General features: G+C 47.1%; 2 protein-coding genes and 1 pseudogene across 11 annotated transcripts; 2 read left to right on the forward strand and 1 right to left on the reverse strand.

Annotated features, from left to right (window-relative positions):
• Positions 1–125: 125 nt before the first annotated feature.
• GDPGP1 (GDP-D-glucose phosphorylase 1) lies at positions 126–15,868 on the reverse strand. 10 transcript variants are annotated; one of them, XM_033402859.2, is made up of 4 exons: positions 15,443–15,868; positions 15,125–15,203; positions 2,574–2,630; positions 126–1,480 (listed from the first exon to the last, which is right to left on the reverse strand). In XM_033402859.2, exon 4 carries the CDS (start codon positions 1,469–1,471, stop codon positions 314–316), a length of 1,158 nt encoding a protein of 385 aa, XP_033258750.1. In that variant the 5' UTR covers positions 1,472–1,480; positions 2,574–2,630; positions 15,125–15,203; positions 15,443–15,868; the 3' UTR covers positions 126–313. The 10 variants fall into 10 exon arrangements, with proteins under 10 accessions (XP_033258750.1, XP_049561761.1, XP_033258749.1 ...); XM_049705804.1 differs by having other exon boundaries at positions 15,089–15,203; XM_033402858.2 differs by having other exon boundaries at positions 15,186–15,349.
• LOC101277284 (inhibitor of growth protein 1-like) lies at positions 6,756–13,735 on the forward strand (annotated as a pseudogene).
• Positions 15,869–15,988: 120 nt separating the features above from the next.
• Positions 15,989–19,241, forward strand: CIB1 (calcium and integrin binding 1). Its single transcript, XM_004278264.4, has 7 exons — positions 15,989–16,197; positions 16,342–16,376; positions 17,433–17,541; positions 18,158–18,308; positions 18,445–18,563; positions 18,651–18,739; positions 18,984–19,241. Exons 1-7 carry the CDS (start codon positions 16,147–16,149, stop codon positions 19,003–19,005), a joined length of 576 nt encoding a protein of 191 aa, XP_004278312.1. The 5' UTR covers positions 15,989–16,146; the 3' UTR covers positions 19,006–19,241.
• Positions 19,242–19,256: the final 15 nt, after the last annotated feature.

Below are 19,256 nucleotides of genomic sequence, written 5' to 3' on the forward strand. Positions count from 1 at the left end.
AGAGAAAAGTTGGCATATACGAGTCAGGAGTGTGTTAACTCTTGCACACACTCCCTTCTTAACAATAGGCTTGACATCCCTGGGGCTTATCTAAGAAGAAAGGTGAAAAGCAGCAGATACATCCATGAGGGCTCATTCATTCGATTTATTCCAAGGTATCCTCCTCCTTAAAGAGACCACTTACCAGTTCTTTATCCCTCCCCTTAGGCTGAGACAGGTGAGAAGGCATTCATGAAAGTGCCCACATGATCACGATGAACAGCTTTCCGGAAAGAGACTTAGATCGGTTACAAAATAAATACTTCTGGAAGGATTACTGCTCCTCCTTGGCTATCAAGGCCACCAGTGCTGCCTGCACCTCTCCCGCCTGGGCTGGGGGCAGCAGACAGTCTCGGATGATGGCCAGAGCCGCCGCCTCTGTCAGGCTGCTGAAGTCCTGGGACGTTTTGACAGGGAGGTGCCCGGCCAGCTCACAGAGGGCAACATTGAAGGCCTCGCCTTCCTTTATCCCAAAGCTGGACTTCCGGGCCCAAAGAATTACTCGGACCCCCGTGAGGGCTGAGGAAGATGATGTCTTTCCAGGTGGAGCCCCCCGGGTCACAAACAAGTTATGTGCAATCTCGTGGTCAGCCAGATAGTCAGTGGCCCGACATACCCTGCTTATCAAGGCTTCCAAGTCGGGCCCTGGCCCGCTTGTGTAAAAGAGGAAGCCAGGAGCTGGGAGGTCCTGGAGCAGATGCAGACGGCCCCCAGGATCCAGGGGTTTGCTTGGGGCCCCCTCCACGGGCAGTCTGTGGGCCAAGTAATAGCCATGCAGGTGGAGGTGGTTCACTGAGGCCAGGCCACCCAGGCTGTTGAAGCCGACTCGGAAGCCTGGGTGTGAGCTCAGCAGCACAGCTTCAACCCCGGCCTGCAGTGCCCCTGGCAGCAGGCGCTGGGGGAGCCCTCGGGTGGGCTCGGGCACCAGCAGCACGTGGCCCCACTCCAAGGGGCTGACATTGATCACCACGAGGATGTCGTCTTGCTGGAGAGCACTGGGGAGATCGGGCTCCCGGTGCAAGCGGAAGAGGACTTCTCCTGGCCGGATCTGGTTGAAGTTAAACTGTTCAGGGTCAAACGCCTGCCTCACGCTCCTGATGTTCTGGGGGCTCCTTCTTTGCACACCTCGCTCCACATTCAGCTGAGCAACAAAACCCACGGCACCAGGAAGGGTTTGGGTCTGCAGCTCCCCCAGACAGTAGCGGAACAGCCCCAGCTCCATCCGCTGCCTCCAGGCCAAGCAGAGGGCAGAGTCAAAGCGAGACAGTGGCAGTGTGTCCAGAAGGCTGGGTCCGCTCCTTGGCCACTGAATCCCTTCTGGCACGAGTTCCTTCTGCCCATAGACAAAGTCAGGAATGCCGTGCCCTCCCCAGTCCTCACTGTTTGGAGGTAGCAAATAGGAAGTTTCATTTGAACCATGTGGAATAGCCATGGGGCTGACCTGAAACAATCATAAGGTGAAAAATACATGATGCTATCCCATTTCCAAAGATTTTATTTTTATTATTTATTTATTTATTTGGCCGTGCCACGCAGCTGGCGGGATATCAGTTCCCTGACCAGGGGCTGAACCTGGGCCATGGCAGTGAAAGTCCCAAATTCTAACCACTAGGCCACCAGGGAACTCTCCTATTTTTATTTTCAAATAACCTTTACTTTTTGCTCTGATTACAAAAGTAATATATGCCTCTGGTAAAATATTCTGAAAACACAGAAATCACTCATAATTATCACCTGCAGATTAGCATACATTTTTACTGAATTAAAAATATAAACCAAATTCTCTTTCTAAAAATTATATATATTGAGTAAACTTCCTTAATGGATTAAAAAAATAAAGATAAATTACAACCCTTATTCCAGTGCCCAGGGAAAAATCACAATTTACATTTAGCCTCATTTTCATATGTAGGTGGACCTTGACTTTTTTTTTTTGCCTGTGCCACGTGGCATCTAGGATCTTAGTTCCCCAACCAGGGATCAAACCTGTGCCCCCTGCATTGGGAGTGCGGAGTCTTAACCGCTGGACCACAGGGAAGTCCCGGATCTTAATTTTTTAACAAATCTTTAACTGCTGTACATTTAGGTTGCTGCCAATTTCATACTATTATATACAATGTTGTGATGAACATCCTGTGTATCTATCTTTGCAGATGTTTTTATTTTCCTTTAAAATAAAATCTTAGTAGACCACTGGTCAGAGTAGGCTCATGGCTCAGGCTTTTGACAGTGTGTCAAACTGCCCTCCAGAAAACTGCACCAGTGTTCCAGTGCATGAGAATGGCCAAGGTTTCAAAGCTGACCACTCCTTCGTGGGAACAGCTTTTCCACTGTTGTGTAGTGATTCCAAATGGCCATACATAGAACCATTTGGGTAAGGATGGCCCATCATAAGTGCCCTAGGCCAATCCTTTAAGGCAGAAATATAGGTGCCTGTCTTCATCTCCCACTGGGCCCCTGGAGCCCTGTGGACCCAGAAGTGTCAGGGAGATGACCTGCTGTTGGCCCAGATGGGACTTCAGAATGAAGCTTACCTCAGTAGAGTTGCCTCAGTACAAGTTTGGGTACCCTCAGCTCTGCTGGTCCAGAAACTTCATATTAGTAAAACAGAAAAAACAAAGAACATACAAAACAACATATTAAAAGTCAAGCTGAGTTTAATGAGTATAGAGTTTCAGTTTTGTAAGATGAAAAAGTTCTAGAGACTGGCGGCACAACGATGGGAATATACCAAACACTACTGAATTGCACACTTAGAAATGGTTAAGGTGGTAAATCTTATGCGTTTTTTACCACAATAAAAAAAATTTTTTTTAAACTCGAGCTAAGCATAATATTGACAATAAAACATAAAATCTTTAATTATTCTATTGAAAGTGAGCCCAAGACATTTCTCCAAAGATACACAAATGTCCAACAAGCACATGAAAAGCTGCTCAACATCACTAATTAGGGAAATGCAAATCAAAATCACAGTAAGATACCACTTTACATCCTTTAGGATGGCTACTATCAAAAACAGAAAATAACATGTGTTGGCAAGGATATGGAGAAATTGGAACCCTTGTGCACTGCTGGTGGGAATGTAAAGTGATGCAGCTGCTATGGAAAACAGTACAGCAGCTCCTCAAAAAATTAAAAATAGAATTACTATATGATCCAGCAATCCCACTTCTGGGTATATATCCAAAAGAACCAAAAGCAGGGTCTCAAAAAGAGATATCTGTACACCCACTTTCATAGCAGCATTATTCACAATAGCCAAAAGGTGGAAGCAACTTAAGTATCCATCGATAGATAAATGGATAAACAAGATGCAGTATATACAGACAATGGAATGTTATTCAGCCTTAAAAAGCACGAAATGCTGACATATGTTACAACACGGATGGACCTTCGGGACATTATGCTAAGTGAAATAAGCCAGTCACCAAAGGACAAATATTGTGAGTCCACTTATATAAGAGACCTAAAGTGCTCAAATTCATAGAGACAGAAAGTAGAATGGTGGTTCCCAAGGGCTGGCGGGAGGAGAAAATGACGAATTGTTCGTTGTTTAATGGGCATAGAGTTTCAGTTTTGCAAGAAGGAAAGAGGTCTGGAGATTGGCTACCAAACAATGTGAATATATTTAACACTACTGAACTATACACTCAGAAATGGTTAAGGTGTTAAATTTTATGCTATGTGTTTTTTTTTAACTTTTGAAGACTGCCATATTTTTTTTAAATAAATAAATAAATTTATTTATTTATATTTGGCTGAGTTGGGTCTTTGTTGGTGCGCACGGGCTTTCTCTAGTTGTGGTGGGCGGGGGCTACTCTTCATTGTGGTGCACGGGCTTCTCACTGCAATGGCTTCTCTTGCTGACGAGCATGGACTCTAGGCGAGCGGGCTTCAGTAGTTGTGGCACACGGGCTTCAGTAGTTGTGGCGCATGGGCTTAGTTGCTCTGCGGCATGTGGGATCTTCCCAGACCAGGGCTCAAACCTGTGTCCCCTGCATTGGCAGGCGGATTCTTAACCACTGCGCCACCAGGGAAGTCTCTATGCTACGTGTTTTTTATTTATTTTATTTTTATTTTTTTAAAGCTTAGTGGTATTTTTACGGAGGAATTTTTTAAAATTAATTAATTAATTAATTTTTGGCTGTGTTGGGTCTTCGTTTTCTGTGCGAGGGCTTTCTCTAGTTGCGGCCAGTGGGGGCCACTCTTCATCGCGGTGCGCGGGCCTCACTTGTCGTGGCCTCTCTTGTTGCAGAGCACAGGCTCCAGACGCGCAGGCTCAGCAGTTGTGGCTCATGGGCCTACTTGCTCTGCGGCATGTGGGACCTTCCCACACCAGGGCTCGAACCCGTGTCCCCTGCATTGGCAGTCAGATTCTAAACCACTGCGCCACCAGGGAAGCCCTGATACGTGTTTGTTTTTTTTTTTTTTTCCCTGCGGTACGCGGGCCTCTCACTGTTGTGGCCTCTCCCGTTGCGGAGCACAGGCTCTGGACGCGCAGGCTCAGCGGCCATGGCTCACGGGCCCAGCCGCTCCGTGGCATGTGGGATCCTCCCGGACCAGGGCACGAACCTGTGTCCCCTGCGGACCGGGGCACGAACCCGTGTCCCCTGCATCGGCAGGCGAACTCTCAACCACTGTGCCACCAGGGAAGCAGCCCCTGCTACATGTTTTTTAATTACAACTTTTAAAATATCAAGATGGTAAATTTCATGTTATGTATTTTTTGTGTGTGTGTGTGGTACGCAGGCCTCTCACTGTTGTGGCCTCTCCCATTGCGGAGCACAGGCTCCAGACGCACAGGCTCAGCAGCCATGGCTCATGGGCTCAGCCGCTCCGCAGCATGTGGGATCCTCCCGGACCGGGGCATGAACCTGTGTCCCCTGCATCGGCAGGCGGACTCTCAACCACTGCGCCACCAGGGAAGCCCCATGTTATGTATATTTTACCACAACTTGAAAAAATTTAAGTGGGTCTCAAAATAGATTTAAGAAATCCAACCATTTGATGAGCTAAACCTAAGTATTCACTTACTCTCTCATTCACTCATTCATTCATTCATTCATTCAGAATCAATGCCTACGTCATCCCCACTGTTGATACTCTGGGGCCACCTCTTCTGTGCACCCTGCTCCACGTTCAGCTGAGCCACAAAACCCAAGTAGTTATGAAGTAACTGCTGTGTATGAGGTAATGGGGAAATTGTAGCAAATAAAGGGAACAAAGTCCACACATACCCTTATGGAGCTTACATCCCGGGGTGGAGTCAGATGATAAGCAAAAGGAAAATATTAACTACCCATGGTGATAGCATTTTGTGGGAAATAAACAAGTGATACAACAGAGGGTGACTAAGGGGTGGGATCAGGGCATCCCACTTCTACAAGAGGGCGGGGCAGGGCCCTCTGAAATGACAGCTGAACTAAGACAGGAAGGATGAGAAGAGGCCTACAATGAAGAGCTGAGGAAAGTGTACTCTAAGCAAAGGAAACTGTGTGTACCCTAAGCAAAGGGAATTGTAAGTCCAAGGCCATAAGTCTCGCAGGGCAGGTGGGTGGCCTGTTCAAGGAACAGAAAGGAGGTAGTGTTACTGAGGTATGGCTGACCAAGGGACGGGCCCCCCCCATGAGGCTGGAGAGGAAGGCAGGGGCCAGATTAGCTGCAGGGCCTTATGCATCATGGTCAGGAACTTGGATTTTATTCTAAACGGAGTAAGAAATCACTGGCAGGTTCTAAGCATAAGGAACGTCTGGTATTTTATAAACTTTTTCTAACTGTTGTGTGGAAAACAGATTGTAGGGGAGCAAAGGGGAAGCAGAGATCACTTTGGAGGCCACTCTGGTGGCCAGGTGAGCAGTGAGGGCGACTGGACAACACAGAGGGCAACAGAGACAAAGGAGCTGGGGATATGGGTCATGTTTTGAAGGCTGAACCAACAGGGCCTGCTGACAGGCTGACTATGGGGACTGACAGAAAAGGAAGAGCTGGGAGTGACTCGGCATCAGGAACTAGGCACTGCAGTGGCATTTACAGAGACGGAGATGCTGGGGAGGTGCAGTGAGAATAGGTTGACTAGAGGAAGGGAGAGACCAAGAGTTCAGTTTTGATTACTGACTCTGAGATGCAGCCTGGGCATCTAAGAAAAGTGGTGTAGGCAGTAGGACAGTCAAACCTGGAGGTTAAGGGTAAGGTCTGGGCTAGATACAAATTTGGAGTAACATTAAAAGCCAGGGGCTAGGACCAAGGACCTAGGGCCAAGATGATACCAAAAGGCTAAAAATATGAGTAAAGACATATCAGTCAATAGAATCAATAGAGGTGGGTACGGGGCTTCCCTGATGGTGCAGTGGTTGAGGGTCCGCCTGCCGATGCAGGGGACGCGGGTTCGTGCCCCGGTCCGGGAAGATGCCACATGCCGCGGAGCGGCTGGGCCCGTGAGCCATGGCCGCTGAGCCTGTGCGTCAGGAGTCTGTGCTCCACAGCAGGAGAGGCCACAGCAGTGAGAGGCCCGCGTACCGCGAAAAGAAAAAAAAAAAAAGAAAGTGGGTATGGTTGTATTTATATTCAAGTGAACTAGGAGGCAAAAACAATACCTAGGAATAAAGAGGAATACTTGAAAGTGACAAATCATAGTGACCACACAACAGGACTGAACCTACACAGGAAAACCAGGAGAAAGGGCACACTGTTCGCATGTCTATGTTGTGCGAGGCATGGGTTGGGGGCTTTCCAAGTGCACTCAGGTGACCCTCACAACAAGCCTGTGTAGTCAGTATCATCCTGGCAGGAAGGTGAGAGATGTGGTTTTGGAGGCTGACAAGGTGTTTGAATTCTGGCTCTTCCATTCACTAGGGATGTGACCTTGAGCCCCTAGAACAAAGTCCATTTCCTCACCATGGCCTCCGGGCTCTCAAGGCTTAGCGGTGCCTCCCCCTCTTACCTCCTCCCAGACCACTCTTCCCCTGGCCTACTCTGCTGCTCACTCTTCCTAAACTTGCTCCTGCTCAGGGCCTTGGTGATTTATGTTCTCTCAGCCTAAAATACCCTCCTCCCAGGTATTCTTCACATGCCAGGCTCATTTAGGTCTCAAACATCAAACAACAAATATCACCACATCAGACAAACCCTGTGTGGCCATCCTATGTAATGTCTCAAGGAAAAGAGGAAGAGGGAAATAATATTACAAGCAGGGAATGAAATGTCTTGGAAAACAAAAAAAAAGTTAGAATTCACAAATCCAAGGGAGGGTATTTTAATAAAAAAATGATCAATGAACAAACCTTTGAAAGATCCAACCAAGAAACAAAATAATTGTTTTGTTTAAAAATAGCACTACGAGTTATTTTTAAATCAGCCACTCAGTTTTATCACTGTGTCAAGGGTTGATCGGGCACAGGAAGGACACTACGCTAACCAGACTTACCAGGGACTGCTGGATGACTCAGAATAACTATTTAATAATTTATGGACTTCCCTGGTGGCACAGTGGTTAAGAATCCACCTGTCAATGCAGGGGACACGGGTTCGAGCCCTGGTCCGGGAACATCCCACATGCCGTGGAGCAACGAAGCCTGTGCGCCACAACTACTGAGCCTGCGCTCTAGAGCCCATGAGCCACAATTACTGAGGCCCACATGCCTAGAGCCCGAGCTCTGCAACAAGAGAAGCCACCACAATGAGAAGCCCGTGCACTGCAACGAAGACCCAAGGCAACCAAAAATAAATAAATAAATAAATTTGTATAAAAAATATTATACCTCATTAAAGCTGAAAACAAACAACAATAAAAGATAATTAACCTCGGAGCATGCCTCCTCAGCTTCTGGAAGTTCCATGACTGGCAGCGAACGCTGGTGCGAGACCAGCCTACCAGGGAGAGAATCTGCAGAGACATATATACATGGAAGTCACCTGCCATGTGTAAGGTACCTTATGGAAAGACTCAAATGGCAAAGAACTGATTGAGACTTCCAGCCAACAAGCAGTGAGGAAGTGACCTGCTCAGTCCACTAGCTTGTGAGGAACTGGCTCCTGCCAACAACAGGCTAGCAGAGAAACGTGGCTGTGAATGGAGGGAAGGAAATGCTGTCAAAGCTTCAGAACTGGAAGCTTCAGACATGGATCAGAGAGTACCTTCAAGATGGTGGAGGAGTAAGACATGGAGATCACCTTCATCCCCACAAATACATCAAAAGTACATCTACATGTGGAACAAATCCTACAGAACACCTACTGAATGCTGGCAGAAGACCTCAGACTTCCCAAAAGGCAAAAAACTCCCCACGTACCTGGCCATGTGGTGGAAAGGGTCTTGGTGCTCCGGCCGGCTACCAGGCCGGAGCCTCTGAGGTGGGAGAGCCGAGTTCGGGACACTAGACCACCAGAGACCTCCTGGCCCCATGTAATATCAATCGGCGAGAGCTCTCCCAGAGAACTTCATCTCAACACTAACACCCAGATCCACTGAACGACTAGCAAGTTCCAGTGCTGGACACCCCATGCCAAACAACTAGACAGGAGCACAACCCCACCCATTAGCAGAGAGGCTGCCTAAAATCATACTAAGTTCACAGACACCCCAAAACACAACACTGGACATGGTCCTGCTCACCAGAAGGACAAGATCCAACCTCATCCACCAGTCCCCCCCCACAAGGAAGCCTACACAACCCACTGAACCAACCTTACCCACTGGGGGCAGACACCAAAAACAACAGGAACTACGAACATGCAACCTGCGAAAAGGAGACCCTAAACAAAATGAAGAGACAGAGAAATACGCAGCAGATGAAGGAGCAAGGCAAAAACCCACCAGACCAAACAAATGAAGAGGAAACAGGCAATTTACCTGAAAAAGAATTCAGAGTCATGATAGTAAAGATGATCCAAAATCTTGGAAATAGAATGGAGAAAATACAAGAAACATTTAACAAGGACCTAGAAGAACTAAAGAGCACACAAACAATGATGAACACCACAAAAAATGAAATAAAAAATTCTCTACAAGGAATCAATAGCAGAATAACTGAGGCAGAAGAATGGATAAGTGACCTGGAATATAAAATAGTGGAAATAACTACCACAGAGCAGAATAAAGAAAAAAGAATGAAAAGAATTGAGGACAGTCTCAGAGACCTCTGGGACAATATTAAACGCACCAACATTCGAATTATAGGGGTCCCAGAAGAAGAAGAGAAAAAGAAAGGGTCTGAGAAAATATTTGAAGAGATTATAGTTGAAAACGTCCCTAATATGGGAAAGGAAAGAGTCAATCAAGTCCAGGAAGCGCAGAGAGTCCCATACAGGATAAATCCAAGGAGAAACATGCCAAGACACATATAAATCAAACTATCAAAAATTAAATACAAAGAAAAAATATTAAAAGCAGCAAGGGAAAAGCAACAAATAACAGAAGGGAATCTCCATAAAGTTAACAGCTGATCTTTTAGCAGAAACTCTGCAAACCAGAAGGGAGTGGCAGGACATATTTAAAGTGATGAAAGGGAAAAACCTACAACCAAGATTACTCTACCCAGCAAGGATCTCATTCAGATTCGACAGAGAAATTAAAACCTTTACACTGGGCTTCCCTGGTGGTGCAGTGGTTGAGAGTCCACCTGCTGATGCAGGGGTCGTGGGTTCGTGCCCCGGTCTGCAAAGATCCCACATGCCGCGGAGCGGCTGGACCCGTGAGCCATGGCCGCTGAGCCTGCGCGTTCGGAGCCTGTGCTCCGCAACGGGAGAGGCCACAACAGTGACAGGCCTGCGAACCCAAAAAAAAAACCTTTACAGACGAGCAAAAGCTAAGAGAATTCAGCACCACCAAACCAGCTTTAAAACAAATGCTAAAGGAACTTCTCTAGGCAGCAAACACAAGAGAAGGAAAAGACCTACAATAACAAACCCAAAACAATTGAGAAAATGGTAATAGGAACATACATATCGATAATTACCTTAAATGTAAATGGATTAAATGCTCCAACCAAAAGACACAGACTGGCTGAATGGATACAAAAATAAGACCCGTACATATGCTGTCTACAAGAGACCCACTTCAGACCCAGGGACACATACAGGCTGAAAGTGAGGGAATGGAAAAAGATATTCCATGCAAATGGAAATCAAAAGAAAGCTGGAGTAGCAATTCTCATATTAGACAAAACAGACTTTAAAATAAAGACTATTACAAGAGACAAAGAAGGACACTACATAATGATCAAGGGATCAATCCAAGAAGAAGATATAACAATTGTAAATATTTACGCACCCAACATAGGAGCACCTCAATACATAAGGCAAATCTAACAGTCATAAAAGGGGAAATTGACAGTAACACAAAAATAGTAGGGGACTTTAACACCCCACTTTCACCAATGGACACATCAGTCAAAATGAAAATAAATAAGGAAACACAAGCTTTAAATGATACATTAAACAAGATGGACTTAATTGATATTTATAGGACATTCCATCCAAAAACAACAGAATACACTTTCTTCTCAAGTGCTCATGGAACATTCTCTAGGATAGATCATATCTTGGGTCACAAATCAAGTCTTGGTACATTTAAGAAAACTGAAATTGTATCTATCAAGCATCTTTTCTGACCACAATGCTATGAGACTAGATATCAATTACAGGAAAAAACTGTAAAAAATACAAACACATGGAGGTTAAACAATACTAAATAACCAAGAAATCACTGAGGAAATCAGAGGAAATCAAAAAATACCTAGAAACAAATGACAATGGAAACATGACAACCCAAAACCTATGGGATGCAGCAAAAGCAGTTTTAAGAGGGAAGTTTACAGCAATACAATCCTACCTCAAGAAACAAGAAAAATCTCAAATAAACAACCTAACCTTACACTTAAAGCAATTAGAGAAAGAAGAACAAAAAAACCCCCAAAGTTAGCAAAAGGAAAGAAATCATAAAGATCAGATCAGAAATAAAGGAAAAAGAAATAAAGGAAATGACAGCAAAGATCAATGAAAGTAAAAGCTGGTTCTTTGAGAAGATAAACAAAACTGATAAACCATTAGCCAGACTCATCAAGAAAAAAAGGGAGAAGACTCAAATCAACAGAATTAGAAATGAAAAAGGAGAAGTAACAACTGACACTGCAGAAATACAAAGGATCGTGAGAGATCACTACAAGCAACTATATGCCAATAAAATGGACAACCTGGAAGAAATGGACAAATTCTTAGAAAAGCACAACCTTCCAAGAGTGAACCAGGAAGAAATAGAAAATATAAACAGACCAATCACAAGCACTGAAATTGAGACTGTGATTAAAAATTTTCCAACAAACAAAAGTGCAGGACCAGATGGATTCACAGGTGAATTCTATCAAACATAGAGAAGAGCTAACACTTATCCTTCTAAAACTCTTCCAAAGTATAGCAAAGGGAGGAACACTCCCAAACTCATTCTACGAGGCCACCATCACCCTGATACCAAAACCAGACAAAGATGTCACAAAAAAAGAAAACTACAGGTCAATATCACTGGTGAACACAGATGCAAAAATCCTCAACAAAATACTAGCAAACAGAATCCAGCAGTACATTAAAAGGATCATACACCATGATCAAGTGGGGTTTATCCCAGGAATGCAAGGATTCTTCAGTATACGCAAATCAATCAATGTGATACACCATATTAATAAACTGAAGGATAAAAACCATATGATAATCTCAACAGATGCAGAAAAAGCTATTGACAAAATTCAATACCCATTTATGATAAAAACTCTCCAGAAGGTAGGCACAGAGGGAACTTACCTCAACATAATAAAGGCCATATATGACAAACGCACAGCCAACATTGTTCTCAATGGTGAAAAACTGAAACCATTTTCACTAAGATCAGGAACAAGACAAGGTTGCCCACTTTCACTACTAGTATTCAACATAGTTTTGGAAGTTTTAGCCACAGCAATCAGAGAAGAAAAAGAAATAAAAGGAATCCAAATTGGAAAAGTAAAACTGTCACTGTTTGCAGATGACATGATACTTTACATAGAGAATCCTTAAGATGCTACCAGAAAACTACTAGAGCTAATCAATGAATTTGGTAAAGTGGCAGGATACAAAATTAATGCACAGAAATCTCTTGCATTCCTATACATTAACAACAAAAGATCAGAAAGAGAAATTAAGTAAACACTCCCATTTACCACTGCAACAAAAAGAATAAAATACCTAGGAATAAACCTACCTAAGGAGACAAAAAACTATAAGACACTGATGAAAGAAATTAAAGATGATACAAACAGATGGAGAGATATACCATGTTCTTGGATTGGACGAATCAACACTGTGAAAATGGCTATACTACCCAAAGCAATCTACAGATTCAATGCAATCCCTATCAAACTACCAATGGCATTTTTCACAGAACTAGAACAAAAAATTTCACAATTTGTATGGAAACACAAAAGACCCTGAAAAGCCAAAGCAATCTTGAGAAAGAAAAATGGAGCTGGAGGAATCAGGGTCCCTGACTTCAGATTATACTACAAAGCTACAGTAATCAAGACAGTATGGTACTGGCACAAAAACAAAAATATAGATCAATGGAACAGGATAGAACAGGAACAGGATAGAAAGGACAGAATGGAACAGGATAGAAAGCCCAGAGATAAACTCATGCACATATGGTCACCTTATCTTTGATAAAGGAGGCAAGAATATACAATGCAGAAAAGACAGTCTCTTCAATAAGTGGTCCTGGGAAAACTGGACAACTACATGTAAAAGAATGAAATTAGAACACTTCCTAACACCATACACAAAAATAACCTCAAGTAGATTAAAGACCTAAATATAAGGCCAGACACTATAAAACTCTTAGGGGAAAATACAGGCAGCACACTCTATGACATAAATCATAGCAAGATCCTTTTTGACCCATCCCCTAGAGAAATGGAAGTAAAAACAAAAATAAACATATGAAACCTAATGAAACTTAAAAGCTTATGCACAGCAAGGGAAACCATAAACAAGACAAAAAGACAGCCCTCAGAATGGGAGAAAATATTTGCAAGTGAAGCAACTGACAAAGGATTAATCTCCAAAATATACAAGCAGCTCATGCAGCTCAGTATCAAAAAAACAAACAACCCAATGCAAAAATGGGCAGAAGACCTAAACAGACATTTCTCCAAAGAAGATATACAGATTGCCAACAAACACATGAAAGGATGCTCAATATCACTAATCATTAGAGAAATGCAAATCAAACTACAATGAGGTATCACCTCACACGGGTCAGAATGGCCATCATCAAAAAATCTACAGAGAAGAAGGTGAAGGCCTCCAAGAAGAAGAAACGCTCCAAGGCCAAAGCCGAGAGGGAAGCATCCCCTGCGGACCTTCCCATTGACCTGAACGAGCCCACGTACTGTCTGTGCAATCAGGTCTCCTATGGAGAGATGATCGGCTGTGACAATGACGAGTGCCCCATCGAGTGGTTCCACTTCTCCTGCGTGGGGCTGAACCATAAACCCAAGGGCAAGTGGTACTGCCCCAAATGTTGAGGGGAGAACGAGAAGACCATGGACAAGGCCCTGGAGAAGTCCAAAAAGGAGTGGGCCTACAACAGGTAGTGGCGGGCCTGGCTGGACCGAGGCGAGCAGGGCGAGCTGTGTATTTATTGCGTCGCCACCTGGACGGGTGCAGGGACTGCACGTGTAGCCTTCCGAAGACTGTTGGATGAGGAGCTGTTCCTCTCGTGGGATGACCAGGGTTCTCTTTGCTTTTCCGTTGGTGCACGTGTGTAACGAGAGAGTGGTCTATGGATCAGCATTTTAGAAACTGCAAATATAGGTTTGAATTAAAAAAACAAACAAACAAACAAACAATAAATGCTGGAGAGGGTGTGGAGAAAAGGGAACCCTCTTGCACTGCTGGTGGGAACGTAAATTGATACAGCCACTATGGAGAACAGTATGGAGGTTCCTTAAAAAACTAAATAGAACTACCATATGACCCAGCAATCCCACTACTGGGCAAATACCGAGAGAACCATAATTCAAAAGGAGTCATGTACCACAATGTTCACTGCAGCACTATTTACAATAGCCACGACATGGAAAGCAACCTAAGTGTCCATTGATGGATGAATGGATAAAGAAGATGTGGCATGGGCTTCCCTGGTGGCACAGTGGTTAGGAGTCCACCTGCCAATGCAGGGGACATGGGTTCATGCCCTGGTCTGGGAAGATCCCACATGCCACAGAGCAACTAAGCCTGTGCGTCACAACTACTGAGCCTGCACTCTAGAGCCCACGAGCCACAGCTACTGAGCCCACGTGGCACAACTACTGAAGCCCGTGCACCTAGAGCCCGTGCTCTGCAACAAGAGAAGCCACCACAGCGAGAAGGCCGCGCACCACAACGAAGAGTAGCCCCCGCTCGCCACCACTAGAGAAAGCCCGTGCACAGCAACAAAGGAGCCAATGCAGCCAAAAATAAAAAAAATCAATAAATTAAAAAAAAAGATGGGCACATATACACAATGGAATATTACTCACCCATAAAAAGAAACGAAATTGAGTTATTTGTAGTGAGGTGGGTGGACTTAGAGTCTTTTATCAGAGTGAAGTAAGTCAGAAAGAGAAAAACAAATACTGTATGCTGATACATATATATAGAATCTTAAAAAAAAATGGTTCTGAAGAACCTAGGGGCAGGACAGGAATAAAGACATAAACGTAAAGAATGGACTTGAGGACACGGGGAGGGGGGAGGGTAAGATGGGACGAAGTGAGAGAGTGGCATGGACATATATGCACTACCAAATGTAAAACAGATAGCTAGTGGGAAGCAGCCGCATCGCACAGGGAGATCAGCTCGGTGTTTTGTGACCACCTAGAGGAGTGGGATAGGGAGGGTGGGAGGGAGACGCAAGAGGGAGGGGATATGGGGATATATGTATACGTATAGCTGATTCACTTTGTTATACAGCAGCAACTAACACAACAATGTAAAGCAATTATACTCCAATAAAGATGTGGAAAAAAAAAATTAACCGCACCTCCACCTCCTCCACGCAGTAGCTTGTGATCCTCACCTTTTGGAACAGTGTAGGTTAATTCATTCATGCATACATCCAATAAATATTGAGAGCCTACCATGTGTCAAGCATTGTCCTAGGAGTTGAGAGGGGACAAGAGCAAACAGGTCAGCTTCGATCCCTGCCTCCCCCAGCATGCAGTCTGGACGCAGGGTGGGGTCAGAGGACAGCATGTAGGCTGGAATGAGTACAGCAGGGCGGATTCTTGAAAAGAGCCTTAGACTGGAGAGACGGCTTTGTAAATGACCGAGTCTAGACAAGTCACTGAACTCCCCTGAGCCTCTGCATTTCCAAATTTGTAAAACGGTAACTTACCTTGCAGAACTGTTGTAAGAACTGAAGCTATGCAGAGCGCTTCAGTGGGCCCTCAGTAAACGGTCTCAGTAGGCAGAAAGGTTATGGTTATTTCTGGAGAGGTGGTATGAGGGTTGCAACACGTACGGCAGGTGCTCGGTGGTAACGTCTGGGTGGAAGAGCCCTCGTTGGGCAGAGGGGCAGCCGACCGCATCGGGCCACTCAGCGAGTCACACGGTTTCTCGGTTACCCTTTGCTCCAAACACTTCCCTAATGCCCCTTACCGGTCTCCACACAAAGCCGCCCCGTCCCCGCCGCCACGCAATGCAGGTGAGGCGAACACGCTCGCCTTCCCCCGAAATCCTGCCGGGGCCATAGCGAGGTCGTGGCACCCTTAACGCCTGCGCAAGCTGCACGCAGGCACGCGGCGCGGCCCGTCCCGCCCATCCAGGAGGCGGGGTCGTGCGGCCTGGGCTCCGCCCTGGAACGTCCGGCCCCGCCGCGGGCCCCGCCTCCAGCTCGCCGGGAACTGCCTAGAGCCGGGATCCAGCTGGCTGAACCGGGCGGGGAGCGCCTGGGAACTTTAAAGGAGGGGGCGGGCCTGGGGGCGGTGGCCCCAGGAGCGGTTGCCGCGGGGACTGGGCGGTGACGCGGCCCGAGGGCGGAAGTGAGAAAGTTACCGGCGTCCTGAGAGGAGTTGGCGGAGCGGTACGCGCGGCGCGGCAATGGGGGGCTCGGGCAGTCGTCTGTCCAAGGAGCTGCTGGTCGAGTACCAGGTGCGTGAGACGCCAGTTCCCAGGGAGTTTGCGCGCGGCCCTGCGCTCGGGCGGTTGGGGGCGTCCCCGAGCGGCGGCAGGGCAGCGGCCGCGGCCTCTGGCCTCGGGCCGCCCGCTGACCCCCTGTCTTGTTTTGCCTTCCAGGACTTGACGTTCCTGACCAAACAGGAGATCCTCCTGTAAGTGCTGTCTCGAACCTCACCTCCGGGATCTTCTAGGGACGATTTCGGGGGTGGGGGGCGGGGGGAGGCTCTGTCTTACAGGTGGGCAAACTGAGGCCCCGCCAGAGGGAGCGGCAGGGGCCTGCCCGAGGTCAGGAGCTGAGCCCCGGAACTGGAGTGCAGGGCCCTGGGCGCTAGGCTGTGCCCTCTTCCCGGCACGACCTCCCCGCTGGCGCCGGCGGCCGCAGCTGTGCACCGTGGAGTCACCTCGCAGCTTCCAGCCAAAGTTGGGCGCTCTTTGACCTCGCTCTACTGGCTTCTGCATAACCGAAGTTCCTGCTCCAGTCCGGCAGGGGCTGCTGTAGTTCTGGGCTGCTTTACCTACTTGGGGAGCCTGGCTCCTCCTTTACCTGAATAATACAGTAACCGTTAACGCTTATTGAGCACTTGCCATGTGCCAGGCTGTGCTACGAGGTTGTCTACATTACCTAATTTAACCCTCACGACGGAGGTATGGGGACAATGAAACAGTTTGATAATTTGCCTAAGACTGAGTAGGAGAATTTGAACTGGGACTGGAACCCCCTTCCTAGCCGTGGGCAAGCTTTATGTGGCCAGGGCACTTGAGTGAGAAGATTACTGAGCTTCTCTGGGCAAAAGTAATCCCAGTGGGAATGAGATGGTGCCTAAGGAGGAGATAGTTCAGGGTAGCTGCTTTGAGGAGCAGCAGGAGATTCCTGAAATGAAATGAGAATGAGATTTCAGTTCAGCTCTTTTCATTTGTTCTTCAGGGCCAACTTCTGGCTCCTTCCCAGACCTCTCTGTCCCTCAGGAGGTCTAGAACCAGGGCCCAGTGCCTGGGACACAGTGGGCCCACAGTCAATACCCATTGCAAGAATGGACTCCCAGCCTATATTGTCTTGTGATACATCTCCTCTTGGCTTATGCCTGAGACTCAGACATACTGTGTGTGGGGCTTAGCTCCTCACCTGGTTTATAATGGGTAGCAAGGCAAGGAGTGGGGATGTAATACACTCAGGAAGGGACAACAACAGGTTCCCCTCCTTCTGCCAGAGCCCACAGGCGGTTTTGTGAGCTTCTTCCCCAGGAGCACCGGAGTGTGGAGGAGTCACTGCAGGCACGAGTGTCCTTGGAGCAGATCCTCAGCCTTCCAGAGCTCAAGGTGCCAGCCCCCCAGCCTCCCTCTGCTACTCCTTTTGAGATCATGTGGTCACTGGTCCCCATTCTAGTCTTTTCCCTTTTTAGCCCTGATTTCCTGGGGGCTAGGGCTTTACCAAAATCATCCAAGGGAATTATATAGAAGGGTGTTGTGCAACCTGGGATTCTCAGACATATTCTTGGAGGTTCAAACAAGTTTTATCCTTTAAGAGGAGTTGAATTACCTTATTAAAGCTTGAGAAACCCTGTTCCAGAGGCTGATTGCTCTCCATAGGGCTGCTGTGAAAATTGCTATGCAAAGTGCCTGGCCTAGTGCCTGTAATACGGTAAGTGCTCAGTGAAATGTTTTGTGTTTTAAAATAACCAGCCCATCTTGTCCTCTTTGCTTAGGATGCCTTCCTCTTCCTTCTGTGCTCCCAGGCCTGCCTTTGGGTTAAGCTCTGACTCCTGGGAAGCCATCCCCAGCTGGGTCATTGGTCCTCCTGAGCTCCATGCTGGCCCCAAAGCACTGATCGTTCTCCCCTCGAGAGCCTGAACTGTTCCCTCCAGTTTCCCAGTGGGGTTTGAGTGTGTGACTTGGGCTGCATCCTGTGGCATTCATAGAGGGCTTTCTTGCCTAGGCCAACCCCTTCAAGGAGCGAATCTGCAGGGTCTTCTCCACTTCCCCAACCAGAGACAGCCTGAGCTTTGAGGACTTCTTGGACCTCCTCAGTGTATTCAGTGACACAGCCACCCCAGACATCAAGTCCCACTATGCCTTCCGCATCTTCGGTAAGAACCAGGGGCCGGGTGGAACACCACCCCTTCCAACATGGTCTTCGTGGGGGTACTGCTTGGGAGCTGGGGGTCAGGAGCTTGGAGCTTATCCTGACCACGTCCTTTCTGGCTTCCTGCGTCTGCTTTCTAGATTTTGATGATGACGGAACCTTGAACAGAGAAGACCTGAGCCAGCTCGTGAACTGCCTCACGGGAGAGGGGGAGGACACACGGCTCAGTGCCTCAGAGATGAAGCAGCTCATCGACAATGTGAGCAACGGGGCCGGGCTCGGCTGGGCCGGGCCGGGGAGCAGGAGGGAAGGGTTGGGCTTTGGCCTGAAGCTTTCCCTTTCCCAGATCCTAGAAGAGTCTGACATTGATAGGGATGGGACCATCAATCTTTCTGAATTCCAGCATGTCATCTCCCGCTCACCAGACTTTGCCAGGTATGACTGTGGTGCTCATTTGTTGCACTGAGTCTGCGACGTTATTATGGGAGGCAGTACCTGGGGTTAGAGAAAGCCTCCTGCTTCCTCTGAATGTAGTAGAGTAGCTCTTCTTCTAGAGGGGACTCACAGATATGGGACACAGCCCATTCCAAAGGGTCTTAGGGGAGAGGTCGGGAAGTTTGGGTTTAGTCCCTACCTTCCTCTGCCAGCAGAAAACCCAATGCATTCTTCTTTTGTTCAGCTCCTTTAAGATTGTCCTGTGACAGGAGCCACAGCGTGTGTCCCAGCACCCTGTCGAAGAAACTTTCCACTGCTGAGCCACGGCCAAGGTTACCCCTGTGTTGCCAGGGCCGGCCAAGCTGGCCCAGCCTGGAGGTGGCACTGCGCAGTCTTGCTTGGGACAGGGGAGGGTCCTCCATGTCAAGGCTTCTCCCCTTCTCACTGTCACTGTCATCGCTGTTTGTGTTTCTGCTAGTCAATAATAAAGGTTTAGAAGTTTTGGGCCTTTGTGTGA

This window comes from Orcinus orca, chromosome 2 (genome assembly GCF_937001465.1).
Source record: "Orcinus orca chromosome 2, mOrcOrc1.1, whole genome shotgun sequence".
In the NCBI taxonomy this organism is placed as follows: Eukaryota; Metazoa; Chordata; class Mammalia; order Artiodactyla; family Delphinidae; genus Orcinus; species Orcinus orca.